The following is a 19,973-nucleotide window of genomic DNA, read 5'->3' on the forward strand; positions in this document are numbered from 1 at the left end:
CCATTTCATTTTAAAAGTATTATTTAATGTTTCAAAACTTAGGACTTCCAGGCCTCCATTTTGTCTTGTGTTACATAATATCTCTTTTTTTATAGATAATGACATTTATTTCTCCATATAAAATTGAATAAAATTTGATCAAGTTGTTTATATATTGTATTGCATAAACCCACATAAACGGCTCGTGACACTCCTGCAGCCTTGGAGAGTAAAACTCGGCCATTTAAAGAAAGATCTCTCATTAACCACATGTTAAATTTATTTTTAATTTGTTCAACAATTGGGTCGAGGTTTGAGTTGTTACGGAATTTTTCATTTTTATTAATCACAATACCCAAATATGTGAATGTAGTCTTTACAGGAATACCATTTATCTCCAACAAGTCACATTATTTTAGTGGAAACAACACCAATTTACCTAAGTTTATTTTTAGTCCCGATACCTTGGAAAACATCTCTATACATTGGACTGCTTTGGCAACTTCATGTTTATTGGATAAAAAAATTGTAGTATCGTCAGCAAGTTGTGATAATTTAAATTCTCTATCTACCACCATAATACCATTAAATGAAGCTTTGTGTGTAGCCATAATTTGTGTGACAAGTATAAATAAAAAGGGACTTAATGGGTAACCTTGTCTTATACCACGGTTAATGTTAAACCAAGGCTGTGTATAGTTTTGAACATAAATTGATGACTAATTGTATCGAATGCTTTATAAAAATCGACAAATAAAATAAAACTATCATCTAAAATATAATCTTTATAATAAATCATGTCCAAAACTAAACGGATGTTATTACATATATTTCTGCCAGGCATAAAACCTGATTGTTCCTCGTCAATTATATCTTCTAATCCTAGTTTTAGCAAAGATCATAGCAAAAATCTTGGCATCATTATTTAATAGGCTAATTGGTCTCCAATTCTCAATACTTAATTTATCTTTTTTTGTTTTAGGAATCAATTTATAAGTCCTTGTCGAAGAGTAGGTGGTAATTCTCCTTTGTCTATGGCTTCTTCGAATACAGCAACTAAGAACGGGGCTAAGTTTTTGATAAATGTTTCATAAAATTCATTTATCAGACCATCACTACCAGGAGACTTGTTGTCTTTTGGGGAACCAATACACTTCTCAACCTCAATCAAATCGATCTTCCGGTCACAGGTTAATTTAAATCAATACCTCTGATGTCATCTTCAATTCCTTTAATAAATAATTCAATGTTATCTCCACTTTCATTATCATTAGAATATAACCTCTGATAGAAATCAGCAACATGTTGAGAAATATTTTTTTTGTCTTCACAAATCTGGTCATTCATTTTAAGTTTAGATAGGGAAGAAACTTCATAGTTCCTTCTTTCTAAATTAAAAAAATATTTTCTACACGTTTCCCCTTGTTCTAACTATTTTCGTCTGGACCTAATAAAGGCACCTCTGGCTTTTTCTTCATACATTTAGTCTAATTTGAGTTGTAGAGCTGCTAATTCTCCAAGTTCCCTTTCAGAAAGACCTACTTTTTCAGAGAATCTAATTATTTCTGTAATTATTTGGGTTTCATTCTCTCTTTTACTTTTAGCAATTCTCTTCCCAGTGATTATAGCTAAATTCCTAATGTCAAATTTCATTAATTCCCAACACTTTCCAAAATTGTTTAATGTATTAGCTTGTCTCCAATATTTTTCAATAATATCCTGGGTATCCTTTTTAAATTGTTTGTTCTGTAATAGTGTTTTATTTAACTTCCAGTAATCTCTATTGGAGTTACTTTTTAATAAAGCCATGTTGACCTTAATCATAACAGCTTGGTGATCAGTAAAAACCGCGGGCTCTATTATAATTGATTCCACTCTATTTTCAATGTCTGAGGAGATCAACCAAAAGTCCAAACAAGATTGTTGAGATTTGTCCTTGTTTGACCATGTATATGAGTTTTGGTTTGGATTTTTGTGTCTCCAGATATCAATGAGGTCCATACTACTACAGATATTGACTAATTCATTCCCTTCTTTGTTCTTTGGGGGCCATCTGTCCATGGAATCATCCAACACTGTATTGAAATCACCTCCCCATAATACCTTGGCAGTAGGAAATGTTAATAATAGTTGATTTATTTTACCTTCTATTGTTGTAAACAGAGTTTTGTTATTTTGTTTATTGTTATAGCCATATTTATTAGTGATGGCAAATTGAGAATGGTCAATGTCCACAAGAAGTATTAACCACCTATCATTTTTGTCCGACAGATGTTTAATTATTTTGCCTTTAAAATTTCCCTGTAATATAGCGACCCCTGCTGACCTGTTATTTCCAAATGATAACCACACATGTTCCCCCCATTGATTCCTCCGAATGCAAAATCTGCTTCTGAAGCATGGGTTTCCTGAATAAAATAAAAATCAGCACCTTTGTTTTGACAATACAAAAATAAACACTTTCTCTTTAACAAGTTTCTAATACCCCTGGCATTTACAGAAAGAATGGAAATTGACATTAAGAACACGAACAACCCAGAAAAAAAAGAACTTTAAACAATCGTTAGTTTTTCTTCTCGACTGTTAACTGTACCTGCAGGAAACACTGCACTAATAGACCTTATTGCCATATTAATAACTTGTGTACTTCATAAAGCTATAAAACATATTGGAATAAAAGATTCCAAAAAATAGCAGTACACTTTACTTCTGTTTACATTATACTTTACCTGTCACATTATTTAATTTCTTTCCAATTCACAAATGCCCTATTTCCAACAAAGTAGGCCTTGTCACCCCTCTTTCTTGCTTCTTCCACTGTTGGCCATAAACGACTGCGTGCGTCTCGGTCAGCTGCTGTCAAATCCTCTTTGAAGTGGAGTCGGTGGTTCTTCAGGTAGTTGTTAGCCTTAGAGCCTTTCCATAGGACATCTCTGGCCGTCCTGGATAAGAACCTGATAATCACTGGACGCGGTGGCTGGTCCTTTCCTCCATCCTTTGGTCTCCCTATTCTGTGAGCAACATCCACCGCTGCTAGCAGGTAGCACAGCTCGACAGATGTCCTGGACTTGAGATTTGATGTTGGTATCATCTTTTTGGCCCGGCGTCTGCGATTAAACCATTGCAGCGTATCCAGAACGCTGCAGCACGCCTTATCTTCAATCTACCCAAATTCTCCCATGTGACCCCCCTCCTCCGTGACCTCCACTGGCTCCCTGTTGCAGCACGCATCCAATTCAAGACGATGACACTGGCCTTCAGGGCCATCAATGGAACAGCACCCGTCTACCTTCAAACACTGGTCAAACCTCATGCCCCGAAGCGAGCACTTTGCTCCTCTACTTCAGCTGGCCGGCTGGTACCACCATCGCTGAAATCAAACAAATGTCGCTCAGCAAAGTCCAGACTCTTCTCTGTTCTGGCGCCTCAGTGGTGGAACGAACTCCCGACCAATGTCAGGACAGCAGAGTCATTTGCCATTTTCCGAAAAAGGCTCAAGACTCACCTGTTCAGACTTCACCTCGACTCTACATAGCATGACCCACTAACACCCCACCCCCCCCCCCCCCCCCCCCCCCCAAAAAAAAAAAAAGAACCCATACCTATAGCACTCTGATCGTAGCACTGTTGCTCTTGAAGTACTAGTTTACTCAGATGAGGACCTAACACTTGTTCTATTTTTAGCTCTTACTTTATCAGCAATGATACGTTGTGGTTTCTTTGTTTCCTTCTTTTGACAAATGTACTTATTGTAAGTCGCTTTGGACAAAAGCGTCTGCTAAATGACCTAAATGTAAATGTTTTTGGGGAACCCCGTGCAGTCGGAGATTATGTCGTCTACTGTAGCAGTCAGTCTCATTCACTTTCTGCTCCATCTCGTTCACTTTCTTCTTAAGCAGCTCACACAAGTTTTTTAGAGCTACGTTTTGTTTTTTTAAGTCGACAACTTCTTGATGGCAGAAATCCAGTGACTTTTTCAAACCATCAATTTGGACAGTGTTGTAGTGAACAGCTTTATCCGTTTGGTCTGCCCTTTCATTTATCTGGTCGGTGACAGCTGAGATTATTGCGTTTTGTAGATCGAACAGTGACGGTTGCTCTTGTGACTCACTCCAGCTGCTTTTGCTTTTTTTTAGCAGTGTGCTTCATTGGAGTGTTCAGAGAAGAAATGCATTCGTCCCCTGAGTCAGCTCGGCAGGCATAAGAGTGCATTTCTTTAATGTTTCGTTTATCTTTAAGAGCAACCTCCATATTTTCGACCTGGGACAATTCAACTTCACTGGAGTTTTTCATCGTTAGCTTGTGGCTAATGCTAGTTCCTCTTCAATTTGTTATGAATGCGGTTGTAGAAGTAAACAGTTTGTGACGGTTTTTAATTCTTCCAAAAGTGTTTTCTCACCTCGGTTGGCAATAAGAGAAGTCCAAAATAAAGTTTGTGCAGTAATTCCTACATGGAACCGCGGACACCGTTAAAACACGTCTGGTCCTGTCGCCATCTTTAATCTACCCCTGCGACTTACTATCTCGCGCATGCAAGTTATTAGGCGCGTTTCCAATCATGCGCGTTTCCAATCATGCATGCGCATGCATTTGCCTCGCAAAACCAGGCATTCTGGGATAAAACGTCAGAAATGCTGGTAATAACTTCCCTTTGCGACATGTCACATGGCTTTAAAAACTCCAGGGTACCTCCCTCCGCATGCTTTTCTGTGCAGATAATAGGGGAATTCGAGTTGATGTAGCCGCCTGCACGTGATGGATTGTGGGTTGAAAGCGATGCATGATGGCTAGAATTGTTTTCGACTTAGCAGCCGACTGCAAAGACGTCACAGGGTCGCGACCATATCACGTGACCCAAAACCTTGCGGGTACAAGTTTTTAAGAGCCGCTTCTTGCAGCGCTTGGCAGCGCGGTCTACGGTGGCTGCAACCGGCTTGCCCACACCTCCGCTACAGCGGAATGGTTCTCATTGGTTAAAAGTTCAATGACGTGTGTTCAGGTCCGCACTCGGCGGCCACCTTGTGGTGAAATGATTTAATGATTTGCACCCCATCTGCATAGAAAAGCATGTGGAGGAAGGTACCCTGGAGATCCCGCAAGTTTTTAAAGCCATGTGACATGTCGCAAAAGGAAGTTATCACCAGCATTTCTGACGTTTTTTTCCCAGAATGCCTGGTTTTGCGAGGCAAATGCATGCGCATGCATGATTGGAAACGCGCCTAGTCTCAAATAAGTGCGGACATAAGACACTCCCCCTCAACGTTGCCCTAGTTGGTTAGAATTACCACGTGGTGGGGGGGTTTAGCTCAGGAGGTAGAGCTGGGTTGGCTGGCAACCGCAAGATTGCCGGTTCGATCCCCGGCTCCTCCTAGCTGAGTGTCTGGTGTCCCTGAGCAAGACACCTCACCCTAATAGCTCCCGACGACCTGGCTGTCGCCCTGCGTGGTTGACTCTGCCGTCGGTGTGTGAATGTGTGAGTGAATGGGTGAATGTCAGTCATTACTGTAAAGCGCTTTGGACAAAAGCGCTATATAAATGAGGCCATTTCCGTGGTATTTCCCACATGAGAAAATTCCTCAGCCTCCATCAACAAGGGGAGTTCAAATGCCTCGGCTCGAATTCGTCAGCGACGAATAAAGCCGGCGCCACTGGGTAGGCCATATTCTTTGTGCAAAGTCTGTGAAGTTTCCCCTGGCTCGACAGTTTTTGTTATGTATATAATTATTAATAAAGTTTAAAAAAAAAAAAGGTCCGTGTAGTGCACCTGTGCCCGACTTGACGTGGTGGGAACTTGACACGTTTACAATGAGTTCCGGCGGCTCCTCTCAAGTCTTGTGCATGCATAGGTGCAAATGCATGCGATCCGAAACGCAGCCATTATCACAAGTCGTGCAAGTTCGCTCTGGCTTGAAGGATTGCAGGAAGTGCCTCTGGCTTAAAATGAAACCATGTACAGCTATGCTTCTCAGTATTTCTTTGTGATGCATGTCAGGTCTGGGCTGAAAGGAGGACACAGGCACTGAGTGAGGACAGTAGAACCAAGTCTTTATTCTCAGAATTGCAAGTTATTCCAAAAAACAGAGTGACAACAAAACCGGCTAAGAAACACTGAGATCCCTGACTTCAGGAAAAAAAGGAGAGACGGGGAAGGGAAAAGGGGAAGGGGAAAAATACAAACGCCACCCTGGGACTTTCACCCAGAGAATTACTCAACTCAACACCAGGCACGTAGGTTCGTCGTTACTGAGGGCATGAGACGTGGTTCAAAGTTTTTAAAACAGTTTTATTTTATTTAATATTAAAATTCTCTCTAAAAAGATTTAACTCATTTACACCAGGGGGGAAAACTTAATCAGGGCTGGGGCCTAAGTGGATGGAGCAGGGCTAGTGCAAGGGAGGGATCCACCAAAAATAATAATAAAACAAACTTAAATCACCAGGCACAGTGGCAGACACACTCCGTGAAGAAAACCCTACGACCAAGACAGAACAGGAGGATGCCACCACCAAGTCACCAGCACCCCCACCTCCAGCCTCCAGCAACTGAAAAAAGGGGGGAGGGGGGGATAAAACAAATTAGTGGGGATTGCAACACACACCAAAAACAACAAAGAAAAGAACCTAATCAGTGTGATGGGAATTTTTCATTTAGTAGTTCATTATAGTATAATTAGTAGTTTGAGTAGTTTTAACTCATACTATTCCAAGTGTCATGAGGTAACCTGTATTCTGCACTTATGTCATGTCATGTGTTACATGAGTTGTGAAATGCATCTTGTGACACCAGCACAGCTGGCAAGTCAATATAGATATATGGACACTGATGAGTGGTTCAAACACCACATTCTGGACAAAGTTCTCCGTCTACACAAACAACGGAACAATGCTTCTCTGATGACACGTCACAAACAACTGTATAAAAAGCCCTTCTCAAGACTGAAGACTTGGTCAGACTCTTAAGGAGTCTGCCCCTATCTGGCCAGATAGTTTGCTCTGAAGCTGTATGTCGGTAATGCGGTCCGCTTGGATACCCTGTTTGCGAGGGCTTTGACTTATTAGACTTTGTCTGTTTACAGTCTGTCTGTAGCGACTGCTAGCCTGTTTTGGACTGTTTATAGAATGAATTACTAAAAGCGCTGTTAGGAGTTGTATTCTTATTTCTCATCAGGTGATCATAAACTGATTTCCACCACAATCAGAATACTAAAAAAAAAACGTTTAAATCTTAAAGCAAAGGAAACTAAACAAAACAATTAGCTAATTTACAAAACAAATCGCTTAATAACTAAAATAAACAAAGAAAAACTGTTGAACGGTTGAAACCCACACTCAGTCACTCATTCACAAGCACACGGTAAGAGAGGACCAGTCCCCAGTAAAGGCCCTCAGTATAAAACAAAACAGAGCCACCATCCTGCTCCAGACGTGCTGAAACGGTCCTTGGCTGGAAGCGAGCTGCGCTTCCGACGGCCGCCGGGGAACGCTGTGTCGGCAAACAGCAGCAGCAGACACGTTGAGTATGACACAATGTAAACAAAGCAGCAGCGGTTCAGTCACGGGGATTAGAACACCTTTTAACAGCACAAACACTCACACACCTGAGAGGATGGAGGAGGAAACAAGGGACGCCAGGCAGCCGGCAGCATTCACCACCGCCAACAATCTATGCAAGCGCGCACACACCGGATGGGGGGAAAAGGAAGCAGCACACGCACGGTCGCCCTGTCGGGGCAATTTCAGACAATAAAACAAATGAATTAAAAGTTGAAGATAACTGTGTCCGTCTAATGAAACGCATATTCTGGTTGAATTGGATGATTTTAGCTCCAAGAGAACAAATCAGGCTTGTCAGTGTATGAATGTGTGAATGTAGACTGATTGTAGTGACAGCGCTACACAGCATTGCTGCATTTATCCTTCTACAAAAGCATCCTGGCTTTGTGGAACCAGAGACGATGTGAAGTTTAACACAACGGCATCGGTGGTAGAGTGACGTAATATATGTGTCAGAAATACGATTACCTCCAGCACACCAAAACAACAATGGCAGGTGAACAGAGAGTAAAGTTTGTTTGCTTGTTTTGCATATTTACAGGACTTTTCAAGTACAAGCAAAGTTGCTATGTGTCATATACAACATGTTGATGGATACAATGGCGGCCTCGTGTGACTACCTACTGACTTTCCGTCATCTTCGGATCAACCTTCTGAGCTTGTTAAATCTCCCCGATGGTGGGTCGCGCACACATCAAAACGTCACCTTCTATTCTCTCTCCATTCACACTGAGGTCGTCTCTCACCTGTTATGGCTTTGAGAGCTTCATTGCTGCTCAGAGGAGGAACCACTCTGACACCCCGTTCTGTCTCTGGACCTTTGACACTAATGACGTTGCGGGAAAAAAAGATGTGATAATCCCGCAAAGAAAAGGCAGTATAAAAGGAGCTAATGACAGTTTGTCAAAACATCATAAAACTTGGTGGATATTTTTAGTTGAAACATGTCACCTACATATTTTCAAAATTGACAAAAGTGTTGCCTGAAGAAGAGCGAGGATTGGCACAGACTTGGTCATAAATAAATAAAAAGTGTCTGTCAGATCATCAGCATGTCTAGTGAGTTTATTGAAATGTTGGAAATGAAATGAACACACCTTTCATCAAATCTTTTCAAATTAAACCTGATTCAGGGACGACAGGATATTAACATAGCTGAGTACTTCCCAACAGCACTGACCTCATACATGAAATGACAGTGAATATAAAATGTTTAAGGATATATTGACCAAATGTTGTTGAAATGAAGACCAGACAAATGTCATCAATCCACAGGGTGGACACAATCATATAAAACCCCGAACAGTTTGATGTCAAGTAAGTGTGGATGGTGGTGGTGTCCATGTTGGGAGGTACAGGGAGGGGGTTTACACAGCGGACTCGTGCATATGCAACTTGCTCTACTTGGCGGTGTGCAGAGCCTGGTGCCTGATGAGGTTGCTGAGGAAGGAGAAGTTCTTGCCACACTTGGAGCAGTGTAACCTCTTCTCCCCGGTGTGGACGCTCTGGTGGACCTTCAGGTTGGTAGAGGTGGAGAACTGCTTTCCACAGTGGGGGCAGGGGAACGGCCTCTCCCCCGTGTGGACCATCTGGTGGCGCTTCAGGCTGCAGACCTGGCCGAACCTCTTCCCGCACTGGTATGGCTTCTCTCCTGTGTGGACGTGCTCATGGCTGCTGGGACTGCGTCGACCAGGACTCCTGGCTCTGATTGCTGGATGCTTGATAAAGGGGGTTTCGATTGGAGAATGGCCCGTTGTCTACCGGATGGATTCCAGACCAAGAGTGCTGCGGTTGCTGGTAGTCCACCAGGGAACTGTTGTAGGCTGCATTACCTTTGAATATCCCTTCGCTGGGTGGCTCGCTGCTCTGAATACACAGCAGCGACTGATACTGTGACCTCACACTGGTGTCGTCCTGAGCTCCGTCATGTCCACCTCGTTCAGAGGACGACGCCCCGCCGCAGCTCTCCTCCGCTGCACATGGAAGTGAGTTCAATACAATGACCTCCAGCTTAGTCGCAGGACTCTCCTGATCTCACAGACGCATTTGAGAAACTGCAAGGAAACTAGAAGCAAGGTTTGACTTTGTCTGGCTGAATGATGAGTTCCCTGCCACCGTTTCTGCTGTGTAGGTGGAACAAGATGGCCGCACCCCATGTTCAGTATGACTGCCCTCCTGCCATCGCAGCAGCGTCTGGGAGGGACAGCGTTTCTCTGAGGTATCCCCTGATGAGCCCACAGCAAAGAAAACACAATTAGAAAAAAAAATGGTTGCAATCGTTTTACAAACAGTGCACGGTATGGGATTTACAAATATACCATAGAGATGCAAGCTTCATGTTTCTGTATAATCATAACAACTGCACAATCTTGACGTCCTGGTAGCTGTGGGACAATATAAATATTTCACGTCACGATTATAAAATAAAAATAGAAATTCTCTTAAAATGGCACTAACACATACTGGTATGGCTTTCCATTTTGTTGAGGAACAAATATTAGAAAAAACAAAACAATCTGAAAGTTGTTCCTGCACAAATAAAGTAAGAGTACATTTAAACAATTAGTTTAGAATATAAAATTTAATCGACTTAAAATCCCCCCCCCCCCCCTCCCAAATTAAAGTGAAAGACGATTTTGCCTGAAATTTATAATTTAAGTCAATCTTCTCAGTTATTATTCAGATGGGTCAGCCGGTGATATTGATAATAAAGTCAAATATTGTTTTGAGAATACTGAATTTAGTGTATTTTTCAAAAAGCAGTATATGATCAAAATTGGCATCTAAAGGGTTCATTTTTAATTGATTAATTAAATCCTGATATAAATTAAACAAGAACCCCTTCATGAATAAAATGAAAAAACAATGTTTGAAAATATTGATCTTTCAAAATATTATTGCAGTTTAAAGATCAAAATACAAATCTTGTAGTTTACAGTACCAATGTAACTTTTTTGTTAAATCTGACATTATTCAAAAAATAATAATGCACTAAAATCAATCTTCTCACTTATTATTCAGATGGGTCAGCCGGTGATATTAATAACAATCAAAGTCAAATAGTTTTTTAAGAATATTAAATTATAGTGTATTTTCAATAAGCGGTTAGTTGTAAATGATCAAAACTGGCATCTAAAGGGTACATTTTTAATTGTGAGTAATTCATTTATGATATAAATTAAACAAGAACCCTTTGATGAAAACAATGAAAAAACATTTTTGGAAAAGATTGATCTTTCATAATTTTATTGCAGTTTAAATGTCAAAATACAAATCTTGTACTTAACAGTATCAACCAGGGTTGGAAATCGTCATTTTAGGGGCAAGATCATTTAGCCTTCACTTTGCATTTTTTAGGGGCACCAAGGCCACATGACAGGGCACAAAGGCCATTGAGTAAAATTAGATGGTTTCACCTTTCAGATTAATACCATAACATCCTAATTCATAACAAAACATGAATTATGTATTCAAATATTTGTAATAAGTTCATGTTAAATTGGATTTTTTAAAATAACATCTTACAAAGGAATAATTACTTGAAAGCAATAAAACATATTCTGTATCTTTATATATGCAGTTAATAGAATTATTTGCTGGTCCCAGTCTTTATATACCCCAAATAAGAAATGTTGTTTGTGGATTTAAATTTAAATTGTTCACGTCAAGAGTTTGGCCGTATTGTGCAATTGTTCAGTTTAAGGCTGTAGAGAAAACACAATGAGAAAGACTACACGTGGCGTATGTGACGTCACGTCATCACCCTTTCTCACAGCGATTCAGTGGCGATCAAACGAAGATGTTGTTGTTCCTGAATGTTCCATTCCAGCAGGTATGGCTGTTCATGCTTTCGGTTCCTGCCCGATGAGAAGACCAGGATTCGCTGGCTCAAACTGACGGATATCATTCATGCTGAGAGCAGCGACGAGCTGTAGTTCACAAAGCGGCCTCACACAAAACCTACCATTATCAAACTTTTTCACCATAATTCAGTTTTTTTTTGCATGAAAAATTATCTTTAAAAACCACAAACAACATTTGTGAAATTCATGGCACAATTCAAACAGGACCAGAAAATAATTTCCATCTAGCCATAGGAATACATGCATCAGAAATTCATATTGAGGTCCCATGTACCGGAAATAGAAAGGCGGGACTTCACCACTATGTGGACATGAAGTAGGCTTTAATCGATAGACAGTAGACATCATGGCTCAGTGGGATCTCCCCCTGCGAGCCGTTTTATGACTGAACATATTGTTGATGACTGTGTAGGACACAGCGGGATTCTGGGTCGGGCTTGGGCTTCAGACTTTTGGTGTGAGCAGGACCGGAGCCGAACCGGACCAGTACTTTAACAATAAAAATGCCACTCAGCTTGGATGGCTGTAATTAAGCCCACTACGCTGCACAGGCACTTTTTACATGGAACTTGGACAGGGCCAGGGGCACAAAGGCCACTGTGGCTGTACGCTGATTTTTCTTTCGTGATTTTTAATTACACATAGTGTGCGTGTGGGATTTTCCCCTCATCTTCTCACAGAGAAACGCCAAATTATTTTTTTTTAATTCTTATTTCTAACATATTATGTAGGGTTGCTTGTTTGATTCCTGACATGTTGTATGTTGAGTGTTTGCCTAGATATTCATACATTCATTAAAGCAGTTGGCATGAGCAAAAGTACAAAATACCGCAAGGGCAGGAGAAAAAACATTGAGATAGATCTCACAGAAGTGACACGAGCAGAATGTTTTGAAGTGGGCTTGAATGAGTTACTTGTCTATAGTCAGTGGCGGTTAGCAGGGAAGCAAAGTAAGGTACTTCTGTGGAAGCAGCAAAATGTTCCCCGTTGGAATGGTTTGTCTGATAAAGCAGTGACATACATACAAACATACTCTGAATATAGCAAACACTTAAAAAAGGTTTAAAACGTGTTTTGCTTCTACGCTTGTCCACAGCCGTACACTGGTAGCTCATTCAACCCCATTTTAAAACTTGCCCTTTAACATCAACTCAGTGTTACATGGTGCAGTGTTCCCCTATATAGACCAATGTGTGGTGCAGCGCCACACAACTCTTTCGGTTTTTAATAAATAAAAAAATTCAAAAAAAGAGTGCTAAAAGTAGCCCTCAGGGTTCAAAAGTGAGCGTGTTTTGTTGTATTGTGTACAGTGACTGTATGTAGTCATCTCCAGACTGAACCCTGGCTCTAAACTGTTGGTGCGACAGTGTTGAGGGAGGTCCGGTCTTTGTGGTAAGTGCTGGATCCTCTGGTGCCTCTTGAGGTTGCTGGGATGGGCGAAGCGTCGGCTGCAGACAGAGCAGCTGAAGGGCCTCTCTCCGGTGTGCACATTGCGGTGGATGTCCAGCTGGCTGTGGCACACAAAGCTCTTGCCGCACAGCAGGCAGGTGTAGGGCTTCTCCCGGGTGTGCCTGGCGACATGCTTCTGCAGGTCGGACTCCAGGAAGAAGCGCTTGGTGCAGCTGGTGCAGCCGTACGGCCGCTCCATGGTGACGGCGTTGTAGAACGCCATGGGGAGGCTGCTGGACAAGTGTCTGTGGAGGCTTGCAGGGTGGTCCAGGGACACGGGGGACTTGATGCTGGAGGAGGTCCAACCGCCGGGAGTATCATTACAAGGGAGAAAGGACCCTGCCTGTAGAGAGGACTTCCCATGCACTGACCCATGTCCTACTGATTCAACCACGAATGATGTCGTTATTTCGCTCTTTGTCTGGTCTATATCTGACCACCCACACCGCTCTCCCTCCTTCTCTGACATCACCTCTCCATCAATGACTATCATCTCTGACAGGGAGCACTTGGAGATGTCTAACGCAGCGTTATTATCCAACACATCACCACAAGAAGCTGGCACAGCATCTCTGCTTGGTGTCATGCCAGCGTCTGAATTCAGCAGCTCCCTGTCCCCTGCTCTGACATCACTTCCTGTTAGCTCCAGCTGGGAACTGTACGTAGTGTCACTGCTGCTGCCAGTTTCAGCTGTCCTGCCGACAACAAAGGTGACGGCGTCAGATCCACTGACCTCTGGTCGTCGGGTGTCCTTCGAGGCAGCGGGGAGTGATGTGGAGGCGTGGGTGTCTCCTTTGCTACTGGTGCAGGCGTCTGCAGACGCTTCCTGATTGGTGGTTGGCGTCTCCATCGTTCCTTGCACCTTGATGATTAGCAGCTCCCCCTCCTCCTCGGGCTCTGCTGGCTGATAGACAAACCCATGAGTGTGAACAATCAATGCCCACAAAAATCCCCCAAATTGATACCCGGGTGATAATCATTACTAAAAATGTGTATGTATAATTTCATAAATAGTCAATAAAAAATGAATATTGTCCTAACATGTGAGGACCATTTTTATGGTCAACCAATATCAAAAAACCCATTCAAATCGGCGTGTCACTTGTTCACTTCTGGGTCATTCCGTGTCATTTCATCAAATTTCTGAAAATCTTCCCACCTGACCATCTCAGAATGTCCTGAAAAAATTCAAGTACAAAGACACTTTTTAATAGGACAAATCGACAAATCCAAAACATTAGGTCTCTACTGTCAATAGTTTTCTCATTTAACATCATTGAATGAAGGGTAGTTTAGACGGTTTTTGGCATCATACTCCGAAAAGCCATTTTTAAACAGCAATATCTGGAAAACTATCTCACCTGTGGCCATCAAATTTTCTACAGTGTATATCTGTTACTAATAGCCTCCAGACATGGAATATCAGGGGTGTAGCTCAATGATAACCTAGTATGGTAGTTACTTAAAATGTGGCTTGTTGAAATAAAGTTGTACATTTGAAGAGTGGCTGAGCTCCCATTTTTGCAGATAAAAGACTTCTATCACTTCTGCCTCTATCTCTGGTGTTAGCTTAAACATTCTACAAAATATGGTCTCTCTTAGATGATTAGTTTCACAGATATTAAGGCTCAAAAATGCAAGTAAACTTCAGAGCCATATTCAAAAATCAGATTCAAACTTACTTTTTTTGAAAGATCAAATTATTGTTAAAATCATATTAAAAATTTGTGAGGGTGTTTTGCCTCATTTCGTCGCAGTGATTTTTAAAATCCTGATATTGGTGGGGTTTTTGGTACTGCATGTCCTAATAGCCAACCAGTAAACATCACAGCAGGGCAATTCAATTGTGTTTTTTACCATTTACCAAAGACTTACATGTGACTAAATGCTACCGATACATTTCGCCTTACGAAAACATTAAAATGTAGCACAGTTGTAGTTACAGAGGCATTGAATGTGAGTTGAACATGCTGAAAGCACCTTTTAATGTCTTAAATCATGAACAAACATATGATAGCATAATATTGAAGACTGCACATTTTGTCATACTTTAAGTATTTACATACACACAGATTACACAACCAAATCAAATAATAATCTTAATTTGAGCATAACGATTTTACATTACAGTAGAAAAGTCTCCAAAGTTTGATATTGAATAACAGTTTGTCTCTATGCTCACTATGAGACAATATGTGAGTTGTGTGTATGATCAGAAATGGTGGAAAGGAAATATCAGAGATGTTTCAGATGAAGATGAAGATGTACTGGTTCAGTTCATGCACCCACATGGCCCTGCCAAGAGTTTCTACTGGCCAAGAAGAGAAGACATGTGCAATGTCCCACTGCAGCATATAACTGCAAGGATTGACGTTCCCTCTCCAGAAACCCGGTGCATGTATGCCATCAAAAAAGATGAGCACAACAGAGCAGAGATGTACATTAGACAATTTGTAAAGTGACTGCCAAATTAATGAATGTGACGAAGGAATTGGATCTAAAAGATGAAAAATGTGTGATCCCTCATAGTGAGCATAGAGACAAACTATTCAATATCAAACTTTGAAAACTTTTCTACTGTAATGTAAAATCTTTATGCTCAAATTAAGATTATTATTTGCTTTGGTGGTGTAATTTATATACTTAAAGTATGACAAAATGTACAGTCTTCAATATTATGCTATCATATGTTTGTTCATGGTTTAAGTCAAGACATTAAAAGCTGCTTTCAGCATGTTCAACTAACATTCAAGGACTTATTGCCTCTGTAACTACAACTGTGCTACTTTTAAATGTTTTCGTAAGGCTAAATGTATCAGTAGCATTTAGTCACATGTAAGTCTTTGGTAAAAAAACCCACATGCAGTAGCAAACATGGCCACAAAAACCCCACCAATATCAGGATTTTAAAAAATCACTGCGACAAATTGAAGCAAAACACCCTCCTGATTTTTTAATATGATTTTAACAAGAATATGATCTTTTAAAAAAAGTAAGTTTGGACCTGATACTTGTCAGTTTTTTGGAAAATGGCTCTGAATTTGGGCAAAGATGTGTTTACTTCCATTTTTGAGCTACACCCCTGATATTCCATGTCTGGAGGCTATTAGTAACAGATATACACTGTAGAAAATTTGAAGGCCACAGGTGAGATAGTTTTCCAGATATTACTGTTTAAAAATGGCTTTTCAGAGCATCATGCCAAAAACCGTCTAAACTACCCTTCATTCAATGATGTCCTATTAACAAGTGTGTCTTTGTACTTTTTTCAGGACATTCTGAGATGGTCAGGTGGAAGGCATTTGATGAAATGACACGGAATGACCCTTCTTCTCTGCCTCTTCAGCTGGTGACAAAGCTGAGCTGCTGATGCAGCATCAAACCTGTAAGAGGCCGACGTGTGTGGAGGAAACACGTCCAAAGACAGTTTTTGGATGCACTGTGGAATAGCTACCTTCGTTTTGGTGACCTCCTGATCAGCATCCTGATGCAGGTTCATAGGCATGATCTTCTGCATAGACTGCTGAGTCCCTGGGTCTCGGTTCAGACACCTGGTCCGGCCTTGCAGAGAGGGGCCTGGTGGAACATTAGAAGGAGAATAATGGCGGCGGTCCAACTCTTTTTCCAGGACATTTTTAGTAATGATCCAGCTGGTATGACATAAGGGATCACACCAAACACTGTATGCTACTCTCTGTGGAAGTCTGACTTCAAAGTTTATATAACCATGCCCCATTCATTTGAAAATAAGATAGAAATAATATTCCCATGAAATAAATAAATATGGCATTATGAAATAAAGGGTCCTGATGAACGTCAAAAGACTGAAACGTTGACTGATTAAATAAAAGAGCTTTAAGTGAGTGCGGAAGCAAGTGTTGATTTTTATGTTGATATATATATATCTATATATATATATATATATATAGATATATATATATATATATAGATAGATATACACTCACCGGCCACTTTATTAGGTACAGCTTGCTAGTACCGGGTTGGACCCCCTTTTGCCTTCAGAACTGCCTTAATCCTTCGTGGCATAGATTCAACAAGGTACTGGAAACATTCCTCAGAGAGTTTGGTCCATATTGACATGATAGCATCACGCAGTTGCTGCAGATTTGTCGGCTGCACATCCATGATGCAAATCTCCCGTTCCACCACATCCCAAAGGTGCTCTATTGGATTGAGATCTGGTGACTGTGGAGGCCATTTGAGTACAGTGAACTCATTGTCATGTTCAAGAAACCAGTCTGACATGATTCGCGCTTTATGACATGGCACGTTATCCTGCTGGAAGTAGCCATCAGAAGATGGGTACACTGTGGTCATAAAGGGATGGACATGGTCAGCAACAATACTCAGGTAGGCTGTGGCGTTGACACGATGCTCAATTGGTACTAATGGGCCCAAAGTGTGCCAAGAAAATATCCCCCACACCATTACACCACCACCACCAGCCTGAACCGTTGCTTTCATGTTGTTGACCCCAAATTCTGACCCTACCATCCGAATGTCGCAGCAGAAATCGAGACTCAACAGACCAGGCAACGTTTTTCCAATCTTCTATTGTCCAATTTTGGTGAGCCTGTGCAAATTGTAGCCTCAGTTTCCTGTTCTTAGCTGACAGGAGTGGCACCCGGCGTGGTGTTCTGCTGCTGTAGCCCATCCGCCTCAAGGTTCGACGTGTTGTGCATTCAGAGATGCTCTTACCTCGGTTGTAACAAGTGGTTATTTGAGTTACTGTTTCCTTTCTATCAGCTCGAACCAGTCTGGCCATTCTCCTCTGACCTCTGGCATCAACAAGGCATTTGCGCCCACAGAACTGCCGCTCACTGGATATTTTCTCTTTTTCGGACCATTCTCTGTAAACCCTAGAGATGGTTGTGCGTGAAAATCCCAGTAGATCAGCAGTTTCTGAAATACTCAGACCAGCCCGTCTGGCACCAACAACCATGCCACGTTCAAAGTCACTTAAATCACCTTTCTTCCCCATTCTGATGCTCAGTTTGAACTGCAGCAGATCGTCTTGACCATAGGGGAATTTGACTTGCTGTAGCCGCCTGCAGCGCGCTACCTAACGTGATGTATTGTGGGTTGAAGCAATGCATGATGGCTAGAATTTGTGTCCGACTTAGCAGCCGACTGCAAAGACGTCACAGGGTCGCGACCATCTCACGTGACCCAAAACATCGAAGGAACAAGTTTTTAAGAGCCGCTTCTTGCAGCGCCTGGCAGCGCAGTCTACGGCGGCTGCAACCGGCTTGCCAACACCTCCACTACAGCGGAATGGTTCTCATTGGTTAAAAGTTCAATGACGTGTGTTCAGGTCTGCACTCGGCGGCCACCTTGTGGTGAAATTATTTAATGATTTGCCTTTTTATTTTTGTCGCTTTGATGTCATGGCTTGATCTAAAGTTCTGTGCATTGTGCTGTGAGTAGGCCTATTTATTTGTGAGGTCTGGTTAATACAAACATAGAATGATAATACAAATATACTGGAAAAAAAGAATGCCTTCCACATTCCGCCTTACGTGTGTGTGTATATATATATATATATATATATATATATATATAAAACATATCCTCTTTGGTTTGCTGCTGTGTTCTATCGCTTGAGCACCATAGTCACGTTGACTTTGTTGTCCACAGTGGCGGTTCTGGGGGGGGGGGGGGGGGGGTCCAGCAGGGGCCAGGGCCCCTGTAACACTGAGTCTGGACCCCCCTGTGGCCCCCCCTCCGAACGAAGAATAATACAGTATTTATCAGTTCTGTCTTTTACGCCGACGCAAAAGGCGGAACTAATAATATGCTCCGGGTTGAATGTGCCCCTCTGACAAAACCTCTGGCCCCAGCCAGGCCCCCTCAGTAAAATTGGTCTAGAACCTCCACTGGTTGTCCGACTTGACAGCGTTTGGTTACAGACTCTTTTAGAGCCCGCCCCCTCAGACACCTGCAGCTCTCGTCGGCGTGATAAGTCAAGTCAAGTCAAGTCAAGACCATCCCGAACAAGCCTCATGTCTACATGCCTAAATGCATTGAGTTGCTGCCATGTGATTGGCTGATTAGAAGTGTGCGTTAACGAGCAGTTGGACAGGCCAGGTGTACCTAATAAAGGGGCCGGTGAGTGTGTGTGTGTGTGTGTGTATGTATATATATATATTTACAAAGTATATGTATCATCTAATATTAGCTGGGCTGGGCCTGGGGAGTGAAGAGAAATTGTGACGCTGTTTCTGAAGAGATATATTGTGGAATGTTTTATTACATTTTAAAATAAAAAGTATTATTAAATGTGGCCCTTTAAAGTTGAGGTATAGTTGAAATAAGACACCGTTGGCTTTGATATGGACTGCTTTTGAACAGATGTAGGTTGACTTTACAGATGAAGGGGGCCACTTACCCTCCCGGTTCTGCCGGTTGAGGAGGCGGACCCCGGACCAGCGGCTGACCATGGAGCCCTCCTTTCCTCTCTCTGCTCGGTACCTGGCGACCAGCAGCTCCAGCAGTTTGACCTTCCGTCGCAGGGACTCGTTCTCCTTTTTGCTCTGGGACATTTCCAAATTAACCACCTCGTATCCGTCCTCCACAACTTTACAAATCTCCGCGACGGCTGCGTTAGCCAGCACCTCCATGATGGAGGCGATCTGAGCGTGGAAGTCCGCCGACATTGTCTCAGAGCGAGCTCCCAGCACTCGGTCTTTTCTGGTGGAGGAGACGGACTTCTGTCCCTGGAACGACGCCGACAGATGTAGCAGGTCGCAGTGCTACCTCACATTCATAACTACGTGGTTTTACCGTTTTAAAATAACGGAGAAAGTCGCGGAAACCGAGGCTGCGGAATCTTTGTTGATATGACGGCCGCAGCACAAACCCCTTAAACGTTATTTTTCCTGGAGGAACTAGCGCCCCCTCTGTTCGGGAGGAGAGCTGCCACGGTACGGCACATAGGCCTACTAGACTACACAGAGCCGGTTCTGACCATCAGCAAAAGTCTGCCAAGGGGCCCTCCTACCTGAGCCACAGTTACAACACGTTACTAAAATAGTATTTGTACTATTGTACTACTCCCCTGTGGCCAGTGAGCTTGCTTTAGTAGTTTGGGTGAAAACTGTTCGTGAC

General features: G+C 42.2%; 3 protein-coding genes across 3 annotated transcripts in view; all 3 read right to left on the reverse strand.

Moving 5' to 3' along the window:
- ndufs8a (NADH:ubiquinone oxidoreductase core subunit S8a) overlaps positions 1–19,973 on the reverse strand; it is a 172,637-nt gene that overhangs the window by 144,722 nt on the left and 7,942 nt on the right. The window lies entirely within an intron of this gene.
- Positions 8,934–9,461, reverse strand: LOC311010840 (uncharacterized protein; the record flags this gene model as incomplete). Its single annotated transcript, XM_084005483.1, has 2 exons — positions 8,934–9,290; positions 9,438–9,461. 2 exons carry the CDS (start codon positions 9,459–9,461, stop codon positions 8,934–8,936), a joined length of 381 nt encoding a protein of 126 aa, XP_083861609.1.
- LOC311010472 (uncharacterized protein) lies at positions 10,841–19,929 on the reverse strand. The gene is made up of 3 exons (XM_084004982.1): positions 19,255–19,929; positions 16,300–16,421; positions 10,841–13,749 (listed from the first exon to the last, which is right to left on the reverse strand). Exons 1-3 carry the CDS (start codon positions 19,520–19,522, stop codon positions 12,652–12,654), a joined length of 1,488 nt encoding a protein of 495 aa, XP_083861108.1. The 5' UTR covers positions 19,523–19,929; the 3' UTR covers positions 10,841–12,651.

The sequence above is a fragment of the Eutrigla gurnardus genome (assembly GCF_963514095.1).
Source record: "Eutrigla gurnardus genome assembly, chromosome: 3".
In the NCBI taxonomy this organism is placed as follows: domain Eukaryota; kingdom Metazoa; phylum Chordata; class Actinopteri; order Perciformes; family Triglidae; genus Eutrigla; species Eutrigla gurnardus.

Coding starts and splice junctions, on each gene's coding strand:
- LOC311010472 (XM_084004982.1), bottom strand. CDS start 19,522: ATGTCGGCGGACTTCCACGCTCAGATCGCCTCCATCATGGAGGTGCTG. Junction 16,422..19,254: donor CAACCGGCAGAACCGGGAGG/GTAAGTGGCCCC, acceptor ATGTTCCACCAG/GCCCCTCTCTGCAAGGCCGG. Junction 13,750..16,299: donor AGGAGGTCACCAAAACGAAG/GTAGCTATTCCA, acceptor TTTGTCTATCAG/CCAGCAGAGCCCGAGGAGGA.